Raw genomic sequence first — 12,825 nt, forward strand, 5'->3', positions numbered from 1 at the left:
TTCTATAACTTTTGTGGGAATTCATTGGTGACGCCATCTAGGTCTTAGCTTTGCTATGGTCTGAATGTATGTATTCTCCCCAAATTCATTATGTTGAAACCTAACCTCCAAGGTGATGGTATTAAGAAGTAGGGCCTTTAGTAGATGATTAAGTTATGAAGGTGTAGCCCTCATAGGTGAGATTAGTGCCCTTATAAGAAAGCTTGAGGTAACTAGCTAGAGCTTGAGGTAACTAGCTAGCCCTTTTGCTCTTCTGCCTTCTGCCACACAAGGACACATCATTCATCCCTTCTGCCATGTGAAGCTACAATAAGGTGCCATCTTGGAAGCAAGGAGAGCAGCCCTCACCAGATGCCAAATGCTGGCACCTTGAAATTAGACTTCCCAGCCTCCAGAACTGTGAGAAATAAATTTCTGTTGTTTATAAACTACCCAGTCTAAGGTATTTTGTTATGGCAACACAAATGGACTAAGATAGTTTCTTTGTGAAAAGGTTTCCAATTATAAATTCTATTTGAAAAATAAATATAGGGCTATTCAAACTTTTAATTTCTTCTTATTTTAATCTTGGTAAGTTCTGAGTGGTTCATTCTTTCAAGTCCCAAGCAGGAAATTCACTTATGTTATAATTTTGGGAGATGGATTCATGCATTAAAATTAAAGTTTCTGGGACCATCCACTCATATTGTAACTACTGTTTTCATATACTTGTGCCAAGTTTGTTATTCGGGTCCCACAAACAAGCGATAATATAATGCAAAACAGAGGGAATTTCATTTTTCCTGAGGCCAGCCTTGAAATGTATTTTTGACATGGCAAATACACATATGCCCCCCATCATCTGGCTTCTCATTGTTCAGAGGCTATAAAGTCATTACTTTTATGGAAATATAAAGGCATAGGATAATATAACAAACATCTTATAAAATAATGGCTAAGAAGCAGAAAAGGAAAGCACTGCATTCAGGGTTTCACTTTACTTGCGGAAGTTTAACTTGATGGACCCCAACAAATCTAAGAAAACTAGGTGAAAGGAAGAAGGCTCCTGAATCATGTGAATCTTAACGGAGCAAATCAACAAGTGGCCACCTTGGTGAAGCTACCTCAGTATAACACCTGCTCAACTAGCACGCTGAACTTCTCCTAACATAATCTATTTCTTTTCAGTACAATAAGGTCATGTACTGCATGGTCTTGTGTGAAATCTCACACTACTGCTACTAACTGACATCCCTAAATGCTTCAACATGCTTTACCTCAGTGGTTCTCAAACACACCTGTACAGTTAAAATCCCTGGAAACTAATGGCCAAATCCCACCCCAAACAAACAAAATCAAACTTTCTGGTGAGGTGAAATGATATTTTTGAAGTTCTGCACAATTGGCAATGTTCTGCTGTTCCTCATTTGGTCCTCATAGCAAAAATGCTAGGCCTGAGAGCAAACATCATTATGCCTGTTGAACAGATAATTCTGTAGAAAAATGACTTGCCTAAGGTCACAAAAATCATAAGCAGAAGAGTTAGAACCAGAACCCAGGCATTCTAAATCCTATTCTTCTACATGTTATCTTTATATAGGATAAACTGAAACTTGCAAAAAAGAAAGATATCTTTTTACATAAAGTGTAAGAAGAGTAGAATAGAACCACAATAAAAAACATTCAAAAGCCTTAAATATGTGCCAAACTGAAAAGAACATGAACATCAGACTTTGAATTAAGGGTACTCCATGACAGAAATTGAAATTAAATGAAGCCAACTATTCATTCAAATGGATAAACTTCCTTCTGCCTTACAGATGGGATAAAGGTAATTTTTAGAGAAAAGCGATTTCTATTACGCAGAAAAGTATATGAGATGTAAACAAATGATGCGTAAGCCTGCAGAAGAAGACTGACAGATCAGTAAATGTGTGGATAAATACCGGGATTGTGGATGTAATGCTGAAAATTAAATTAGGAATTGCCAAGGATAAATGTCCCTTTAAAAATAAAAAATGCATATTGAAGGCATAATAGTATAGTGATAAAGAGGAATAAACAAAAAGAGAACAAAATCAAACAAGTTCATAGTAAACAGGCACCGATATGCATCACTATCCTTGAGAATTTGCCAGAGGCAAAAATATCACTGTCATACCCACAGCAGGGGCTGGAGGAGTAACTGCTGAAGGTGGCAAATCAAGAACAGAACTCTCTGGTCAGTTTCTATTACTATGCTTATCTGAGCAACATTTTCCTCAACTGTTCTTATATTCTATTTCAATATCAAAAAATATAACTTCACAAGACAAATTTCATAAGCTTTGTCAGTATCCGCACAAGGGTGTTTTGTAAAACCTTCAATGTTTTGGTTCATTTCAGTACTACGACATGCCAAACTAACTGGTCACAGGTTATACCACTAATGCTAATAAAATCCAAAACAATTCTCATTTATTTCCCCTCTCTCTCCCTCTTTATTTATTTTGCCATTTTGTCAGTGAAACTCACACTTATCTGTGAAGGGAATCCCTTCGCTTTTGGGAAGAGCTCATCCGAGATAAGAATCACGTAATTAAAGGTTACAGGAGAGAGGACCCTTTTGAAAATGGTATCTCCTGTAGAAGCCCTAACAACTTCCCTGAATCTGCTAACAAAAATACCTAATGAAGAAAAAGAGAAAATTCCTAACAATTGGCCATAGAACCAATCTCCTGCAAAGTCCTGGGGGAACTTCTCATTAGCTACAAACCAGAGAGCCATGTACCTTAGAAGTACGTAGTATGTGTTTTATTACCTGAAATAGAGGAAACCTACCCTCATGAAACAGTAAGGGATGTAATCATTCTCCACTTTAGCATGAAACTCTATGTATTTGCCAACCAGAATACTGGGCAACAGCCCTGATGCAGAGAAACTAGGACAGAGGTGGCCAGAGTGCTATACAACCTTCCCAGTTAGACTTCCCTTGTAACAGCCTCTTTCAAACTTCCACTTCCAAACAACACACTAAAAATCAAAATAGGGTGGACATGTGGACTGTCATCATACCTCCAGTGGTAGCTAAAGGGACTCTGGTGGTCAAGATTGCTGGTTTTCATATTCTCCACCCAGGTTGACTATCAGAGACCAGAGAGTGATGACAGAAGCCTCTAGTTCCCCCTAGAGAGCTGCCTTCATCTAGTTACTGGAAACTGAGCTCATTTTAGGGTCCCTGTTACCGAACTAGCGTGATTCTAAAATACCCAAAACAATAACAAGGGCAAGATAGACATTGAATCTCTTTGCTAACCCAGGTTCAGAAGGAGATCTCCCTGTTCTGGAATGAATAAACAAATCAAACAAAAAGCATAGTCAAGGTCTATTAAAAAAGTCCTGCAGAACATTCCAAAGACTCAAAGGGAGAAAAACCATGTTTTAATAAATCATATTAACCAGAAACCAAAGAAAAACTAGAAAACTGTTTGGCAACCACAATAAGAAGATCAGACCTCTATGAACCTGGAGCAGAAAAACAGGAAGATGACAACAATGATTATAATAATAACACAATTAATAAGTGATTCTTCTGTTCCAGGTTCTATTCCAAGTAATTTACATATATTAACTCATTTAATCCTCCCAATAAGTAGGTACTGTTATTATCACCATTTTACAGGGGAGGAAATGGACTGAGGCACAAGAGGTATAAATAACTTAGCAGACATCACACAGCTAAAAAGTGACAGGATAATTCCACTGCTAACCACTAGACAACACCCACCTGACACTCCATGGCATATAAAAAGTTGTAATTTTTTAAAAATTAAATATATATCAGGCTGATATGAAAACAGAATTGGGAAAGCTTTCAGAAAAATTAAAAATGCAAAATGGAATAAAAATCTACTCCAGGAAGTAGTAAGACACAAAACAGACTTTGGAAGAAAAGTGAATCAGCGAAGGGCATAAACAAGTAGAGAAACTCTCCCTGACTACACAGAAATAAAAAGCTAAAAATGAGAAAGCAAAGTACATGTGTGAGACATCACACAATATGAATGAACACTTTTCTGTACAACTTATGTACTGCCAAAAGGAAGAGAAGGGTAAATAGTGCTTTGATTTTTCACCCTCTTGCCTTGAAAAGTTCAGGTACAAGAATGGGAGACAGGAAGAGGCCAGACTGCAATGGATTAAAAATGAATGGTTAGCAATAAAAACAATTAATACATAACTGACAGCTCACCATATACTCTGCACCTCACAACACTCCTCAGGGGCCTCCCACTGCCAAGCTGAGGAGAGGGAGGCACTGCCAGGCCCAGCAACATGCCCAACTTCACACAGCGAGTGGGAATGCCAGCCCAGGCAGCTGTAATACAGAGCTATGCACTTAGCCTCTAAGCGATATTGCCTTCAGCTTTATACTATTGAGTTTCTTTGAAGAAATGAAAACAAATGCAACTGAGACAATCATCAAAATTATAACTGAAGTAAACTTTTCTGAAATGAAAATAATACTTCAGTGTATGGATCAAAAGGACTGACTGTGCACCAGACAAAATTAATGGAAAGAGACCAGAACTAGACATAACTTAGCAAACTGAATTACACAAACCATTTATTACTGTTGTTGTTCTTGTTGTAATTATTATTATTAGTCCAAGTTCCAAGGCAGGACCAAAAAAAAAATTGTAAAGGTTTTAGAAAAGAACAAAAGTAAGCTGGCTTCAGACATGTCTACAAAAATAAATGTCAGAAAAAAGGGAACAACGTCTCCAAAATTTTGAGAGAAAATATTCCAACCCAGAATTTTATACTAAATTATAGTTTACACATGAAAGCAACATATGCAAGCGATCCCAAAATAAACCTTCTATGTGCTTATCCTAAAAGTTTTCTAGAAACATATGCCAGTAAACTGAAACTGAACACACACACACACGCACAATATATGTGTGTGTCTCAAAATGCAGAACTCAAGTGTAGAAAAGTCATGACAAAAAAAGATTGAAAATGACCACCAGCTGAATAAAGAGTAAATTTTAAACAACTGATGGAATTATGACTTGAAAACTGAATGCAAATATCAAAGGTTACCCTCGAAATAACCTAATAAATAATTGTTTAACAAGGATCCTTAACAGACTGAAGAAAAGAAAAAAATACCCACAAAACCTATTTAAAGAAGCATTAGATTTAGATATCTGGAATATATTTGTGTAATGTCTTTGTGTTTTTATCATCACTAACCACTTTACCAGATCATTCTATACTAGCTTCTCAACTTTCACAATACTGACTAACCCATGGTAAGGGGGTAGCTTACATATAAGTATGTGTACTAAAAGATTTATTTTCAATTCTATCAATGTTAATAAAAATATGGGAAAATCATTTCCCAAAATATGTCACAGTTCCACACCAAAATATGGCAGCTATAAATTTCACCAAAATAGGAAACCAAAGGTGTTTGACAAGAATGGTACCACGAGATAATCTGAGGTTCATCTTATCCACCAGATGGAGTAGCTAACATATTCCACTTTGGTGCATTAAATAATAATTCTTCAACATTTAAAGCTCTGAAAATTCCTAGATGAAGTATTTAGTAAAAATTCGTTTCCAGTTTTTTAAAAAAAAGAGTACTATCTTTGAACAAATTAGTTCGGTTAAATTGATAACAGCCCAAAAGGAATTCTTCACCTTTAAGAAAACAAAATGAAGATTATCTTTCTTTACAAATACATGAACACAAAAAATTTTTCAGCGGTGTGGATAATTCTTCTCAATTTCTGCACAAACCAACTCCTCCCTCATCTCTCTCTGATAATCATGACAAGCTCAGAATTTCTGAAAGTACTGAAAATTTGACAGTGCTTTTTGAAAAGCACTAGTGTTCCAATTACTGTTTCAAAAGACTCTTTGGGCAACATTAGGCTTAGATCTATAAAATGCATTCTTGTATGTCAAGAGACTTCATGTTGCTTTTTGTTAACAGATTAAATGGGTATATCTCTTTTACACTAAGATATATATATTACTCTTTTACACTTTTAAACTTTTACTGTTTTTAATTTACCCATCTTAATGGCCCACTGAATTTAGGGCACATAAAAAATACAAAATTAGATTAGAAAATCTGCTTTACTCAGTAAGGAATATGTAAAGATCTATAATGATTCTTAATGCACTCTCTCAAACTGTTATTTTAGAAAAGTAGCTTAAATATACTGTGCATTAGAATTTTATCATTGCAAACCAACATTAGAAAAGATTTCCATCGACTTAAAAACAAAAAAGACATTCTTATAAGTGGAAAATCAATCACCACAACCATTAAATGTCACAGCTCAACATCAGCAAGAAGCACTGATATTGTTAGTTATACACTGCACAAATGATGTATGTCCTTGGTCGAGGAAGTAGGCACCAGGTTTTTAGAAAACTGTACATATATTGATTTTACATTTATTTAATGTGGCCATTGTAAGACACTTTATTCTTCTGATAAACTATGATTGCTTATCAAAAGATTCTATAATTCAAGAGAAACATTCATAACTTGTGTGTGAAAATGAAAACCACTGGCCCACAGAAATCATGCCCACAAAATCCAATTTTGTGGATTTATGGCAGAAAGGCATTAAACTACTATCTTGCAGGAACTGCAGACTAGTCACTGAAGTAGAAGTGGCACGGTAGTAATGATTAAGGTGACACGTCACCCTGCCACAGCTGTTAATCAGCTTAATACAAGTTACATTATTGACATTCTTGTAATTACTTTTCCTAAGGCACATTTGTGCAAAATATATTTTATTTTAATTATGACTAATCAGAAGCAAGTTCAATACTCAGAAAGAATAATCAAGATTGTCTTAATGCAGGTATATAGTAAGCAAGGTGCTGTTCCGATCACCTGGGGCTGGCGCCACAGCAGAACTCTCAGCATGACCACATTCTTGCCATACCTTGCCATCCTCTGAACACACGCCCATGTGCTCTCCACTTTCATCCAAGCTAATCTGATTTATCTTCACAGGACTCTAAAAAGAAAAAGATGAAACTTCATGAACATATGTATCAACAATCAAATGTCTTTGCTCTTTGTAAAATAGTAAACTCGTTGTTTTCTTATTAAATAATGACAGTTTCCAACTATCTTACACAAAGCACAGTAGAAACTATGAGAAGAAAAGTAAGCCTACAGCAGCTACAACATGAGCTTGCGAAGTAGTTTTTAAAAAATATTTAGCCTTAAAATGGTTTGGCTTGTTGATAAAATAAATGTAAATATGCAAAGTTGAATCTGGGATCTTCAAGTGAAAAATATAGAGCAAGTAGGCAAAGGTCAGGGCAGACCAAGGCTCCCAGACCTCAAAAAGGCCACCCACTGATTGATGCTGCTGAAAGACATTCCGACATGGAGATGAGACTCCTGGCTACAAAATCCTTTCTCATCTTGATCCCTAAATCACCACACGAGCAACACTCCTGAGATGCAGCCCATGAAAAATAAGCTAGCTCCTTAAAGTTCCTAGAATGTTAGAAGAGTAAAGGTCCTTGAAGATAGATATTTGATCCATTTTGTAGAAGAATAAACTGAAGCTCATAGCAGGGAATCAAAACAGAGAAAACAGAGGAGTCAGGGCTACAACCTGGGAAGAGTGAAAAATACTGCACTGGGCAGCAAAGAATCTACAAAGAAAGCAAAAGCTGATCTGGGAAAGCACCTAAACCAGCATGTCTGGACTTCTGGCTGAGAAGTCTAAATGTTCAACTTCTATAGTCTTTGAATAAATTCCTTCCTCAAATTGAGTATCTTCTGTTAATAGTTTCCTTATTCAGATTGTGGGTTCATCAAACAACAATTTTTTAATATCGATTTTAGTCTTGGCAAATATAAACTCCAAAAACCTCTGATTGTAATTTCTTTGGCATCTGGTTGTAAGCTGCCTCAAATTATAATTTAGTAAGTGTGTGCAGCCTAGGTTTCCTGTCCAATATGGTACTGTCCACACGCAGCCTTTAAAACTGAAAGTTAAATTAAAATTCGATAAATCAGTTCCTCTGTTGCACTAACACATGCCAAATGTTCAACGACTACATGTGACTCGTACTGGAAAGAATACAGATCACAGAACATCATCACTGCAGTAAGTTCTACTGGACAGCGTTGTTCTGTGCTTAGAAAACTGACACCCAATAATGAAAGCAACTAAGACATCAAGCCTTCTTTACAAAGCTCTTCTTTACTGCAAGTTACACTTAGTAGATTTTCTTTCTATATACGTGTTTATGTAATTTGTTCTTGGACTCTGGTATTGAAAAGCTCATGGCCTATCCTAATATTCTGTAAATCACATTGTATCATTTCCAAAGACCTGGCATATACAAGATCTGTTACTGAACCCCAGAGGAAAGTAGTCAGCTAAGGCTGGTTATCTCCATCTCACAATGAGGAAAATGAGGCTTCAAGAATTTATGTGAGTGTCTACAGCCACAGTGCTACTAAGGAATGCATACCACACAATAGTATTCCAAGTGCAAATAAACCAAAGTTTTCAATACAACATGTTTCTCACTGAATGGAAACCATTTGTGCCATCACATTAGCAACATTATGGGGGGAAAAATCATACCTCTAAGGTAAGAGAATCCTTTTTCCCACATACCTCTATTAGCAATAGAAGGGTTTTTTTTTTCACTTTTTTCCTGCCAACAATCAATATTCATTGATTCATTTCCCTGACTACTAATAAACTTAAGCATTTTTCTTAAGTCTATTGGCCAATTAATTTGCTCTTCTGTAAACTGCTTGTTCACCTCTCTTACTCATTTTTTTTCTATTAACATGTTTGTTGTTTTGTCAATCTATAAGAGCTCTTTTCTATTTTTAGGGTATGAAGTATAATATTTATCCAGACATTGTATATGCAGTCTCCTATTTTTCTGCATGATGGTTATTACTTTATTTCTTATATTTAAGTCTTTCACATTTCAGAATTTATTTTCTTTCTTTCTTTCTTTTTTTTTTTTTTGAGACGAATTCTAGCTCTGTCACCAGGCTAGAGTGCAGTGGCACAATCTCAGCTCACTGCAACCTCTGCCTCCTGGGTTGAAGTGATTTTCCTGCCTCAGCCTCCCAAGTAGCTGGGATTACAGGCAGGTGCCACCACATCCAGCTAATTTTCACATAACATTCTGGGTTTTCAGTTGTGGTCTCTGTCCATTCCCATATCAATTCAGCATTGATTTAATTATAGAGGGTGTACACAGTATGTTCTGATATCTAGTAAGTCTCAGTCACAATTTTTCACATTTTCTTTGGCTTTTCTCAAGTATTTATTCTTGTGAATTTTGAGATCAAATGACCCCAATGCTGCTAAACATAATGGTCCTTGTTCAATCCTAACTTACTTCACCTAATTGGAACACGTAGCACCACTGGTAACTCCTGACTCCCACATCTCATGGTTCAGTCCTTGCGCCTCTTCTTTTTTACATGTATACTCAAAACATAGTATTTTCTCCAGGCCATGGAATGACCCCTACATTTTTATCTCCAGGTTGGGCCTCTCCCTATTCCAGACCAGTATCTAAGATGATTTCTTTTATATCTGTACTTGGATGCCTAATATGCACCTCATCTAAAACATATCTAAAACCAAGATCCCAATATTCCCTCTGGAAAGGGCTCTTCCTGATGGTTTCCCCACCTCAGTTAATGCCTTCTAGTTGCTCTGGGAAAAAACTTTCAAGTCACTTTTGATTCCTGTCTTTATGTCCACTCTATATCTAATATTTCACAATTCCTATCACCTCTTCTGATGAAATTTATTCAGACTTGGACCACATTTCACCACCCCTACAGCTGCTATCCTGGTCCATCATTCTAGTAGGGATTATCATAATTGTCTCCTAACTAAGTGACTTTCTCCTGCCCTGACTCCCCTAGAAATCTGTTGTCAATCCCAAGGCTGCACAGTGACACTATTAACAGGTTAATAAGAGTCGTTCCTTTGCTTAAAACCCTGCAATGGCCTCCTATCTCAAGAAAAAAGCCAACATGTTTACTATGACCTGACAGTCCTAAATTATCTGGCCTTTGCCTTCCCTCCAACTTCTGACTTCATCCCCTCTCCCCCTGGTTCTCTCTACTCCAGTCCTGATGACCTTTTGCTGCTTCTCAAGCCTTAAGGCCTTTGCATTTGTCCACCCTGTGCCTGGGATGCTTTTCTGCCTACTCTGTGCTGGTAATCATCTTCTCAGTGAGACTCTGGCCAACCAATCTAAAAGTTCAACATTTTACCCGAACATTTCATAACTCCTCATTGCTTTTTTCTCCTTAGCACTTGCCACTATCTTAGCATATCTTTTACTTATTTATTTTCAAATTCACTAACTAGAATATTAACTTCATGAGAGAATGTTCAAAGAATAAAAAATTCCAATTCAACATAAATTCTTCCAGAGAAAAAATAAAAAGGAAATGCTCCTCAACCCATTTTAACAGACTAGGATAACCTTATACTAATAAAACTCAACAAGAATATTAGGGGAAAGAAAAAGTACAAGTAAATCTTACCCACAAACATAAATGAAAAAATCCTAAAGAAACGATTAACAAAGCCAACCTATAGAGAAAATCCAAGTTTATTCCAAAACTACAAAGCTGATTTAACCTATGAACACGAATTTTCTATATTGATAAATGAGAAAAAATCATAGAATTATCTCAATGGATACAGAAAGTTTTTGATGAAACTCAATATCCATTCATGGTATTTAAAAAAAAAAAGAAAAACTTTTAGCACACTAGGAGAAAAATTCCTCAACCTCTTAAAAGAATGTCTTCTGAATGGTAAGGAAAATATTGCACTTAATGGTAAAATGTTGAGAGCTCTCCGTTTGTTATCTTTGTAATATTGAATCTTCCAATCCACAAACATGGAACATTTCTTCATTTATTTGGGTCTTCTTCGATATCTCTAAATAAAGTTTTATATGTTTCCCCTGAGAGGTCTTAACATTCGTTTGACAGTTTTATTCAAGGAGCAGCAATCACAGGAAGCATCCTTTCCTCATTCCTGACACGTATTGTGTGATTCCATTTACACAACATACAAAAATAGGCAAAACCAGAGTGTGTAGGGGGTGCACATACAGGTTGTAAAATAAAATGGAGAAGTCAGAAGTTATTACTATAAAGGTCAGTATAGTGGTTACCTCTGAGGGGAAGAGAGAACACGGTGATGAGGAAGGGTCACATGGTTTATTCTCAACCGAGTGGTAGTTTTGTGACTGTTTGCATGGTGACGATCTGTTTTACTACACGTTTTATGTAAAGTTACATTTCACAATAAACATTAAAAATTTAAGAAGATAAAACAGAACCGGCTCATAAAAATGTCTGAGATCAACATCTTTAATGGGTTATTTCTTAAATTTTGAGATCTTTTTTTCATTTTCTTCCACTTTAATTGTCAAGCTACTCAAATGTTCTCAATCTAATCTGGTCATTTATATTTTCCAAGAAAAAAAAAATAGCACATTTTAAATTCATTAGTGATGAAAATAACTTTTATTTTACTTTTTATTCTTTAACTATTTTAATAATACTGATGATATTAATACTACTAAGAATAAATAGTAAAACTATTACTACTAAGTTAATATTTACTATATGGTCATTATACATCAGGCTCTATTCTATGAGTTTTATACATGCATCATTTAACACAGCAATTCTATAAGGTAGGTACTATTACTTTTCCTATTTCATATTTGCAAATATACAGATATCTTACAGGTATAAGTACTTTGTTTCCTTTTTTTCTTTGATTATCATTATCAGGTGTATATCCGCTGTACTGGTGGCCTCTTTGCAGAAACAATATTTTCATCAATTTGCTTTATTTTAAAATTTTTCTATTTTATTACTTTCTTATTATTCTTCCTTAATTTTTTCCCTTTTTATTTTAGAACAATTTTGTTCACCACCTTGAAATTTCCAGACTTTAATATACTACCTAATAATTATAATTACTCATTTGTCAGTCATATAATAAAATGCTTTTGATTATCACTGGCCACAAACCAAAGGACAAAAGTTAACGTGTAATTACAATAATTATTTCCTTTTTGAGAAAATAACATTTTGTTTCATTTCCAAGAATGGTGATGCTGTATTTGCCCATTAATCTAGTTATTAATAAAGTCTAGTGTGAATGAATTGTGGTCTGTGGATGTGGTTTGTATAAAATCTGTTTTTAGAAATTTAATAATTTCTCTTTGTAACCTAAGATATAATTTCAAAAATAATGCATATTCTCCATTTTAGGCTCAAAATATGTATTTTTAAATCATGCTATTTATATTATTTAATTTCTCTATATACTTACTGTTTTCTTCCTTCATCTATCGAAACTGATTAAAAACAAGTTTTAAAAACTTCTTACTCCAATTGTAGTTTTGTTCATTTATCCTTGAATTTCAAATGAATTTTGGTCCAGATATTAGATGCCCTATAATTTGGCATATCAAAGGGTATAATGATTATACTCAATCTTCCTTTTAACTTGTAAATGTAATCAATATACTATGCCTTCTGCTGTTAATGCTCTTTTGCTCTAAATTCTAGTTTTTGTCACATTTCTACCGCCAACACACTTGATTTCTGTTTGGCTTTTTACTGTGTATTTTGCTCACATTTTTATTTTTCACTTTCATCATTTTATAAAATATGTGTCCTTCAAAGCTAAGGTTATTTTTCTTTAATTAATAGTAACAGAATATCTGATCCATTTAGTATTGGCTTAGTTACTACATTATTTTACAGTTTTTATGTGTCCCCAT

At 35.1% G+C, this 12,825-nt stretch overlaps 2 protein-coding genes across 3 annotated transcripts in view; one reads left to right on the forward strand and one right to left on the reverse strand.

Annotated features, from left to right (window-relative positions):
• Positions 1-12,825, forward strand: part of YAE1 (YAE1 maturation factor of ABCE1) — a 967,894-nt gene that overhangs the window by 206,418 nt on the left and 748,651 nt on the right. The gene's annotated exons all lie outside the window — the stretch shown is intronic.
• Positions 1-12,825, reverse strand: part of VPS41 (VPS41 subunit of HOPS complex) — a 229,229-nt gene that overhangs the window by 99,265 nt on the left and 117,139 nt on the right. For both annotated transcript variants that reach the window (XM_050783300.1, XM_050783299.1), the window contains one exon: positions 6,939-7,013. In XM_050783300.1, coding sequence (XP_050639257.1) covers positions 6,939-7,013 — 75 coding nt within the window. The remainder of the gene's footprint in view (positions 1-6,938; positions 7,014-12,825) is intronic.

Source organism: Macaca thibetana, chromosome 3 (assembly GCF_024542745.1).
Source record: "Macaca thibetana thibetana isolate TM-01 chromosome 3, ASM2454274v1, whole genome shotgun sequence".
Lineage (NCBI taxonomy): Eukaryota > Metazoa > Chordata > Mammalia > Primates > Cercopithecidae > Macaca > Macaca thibetana.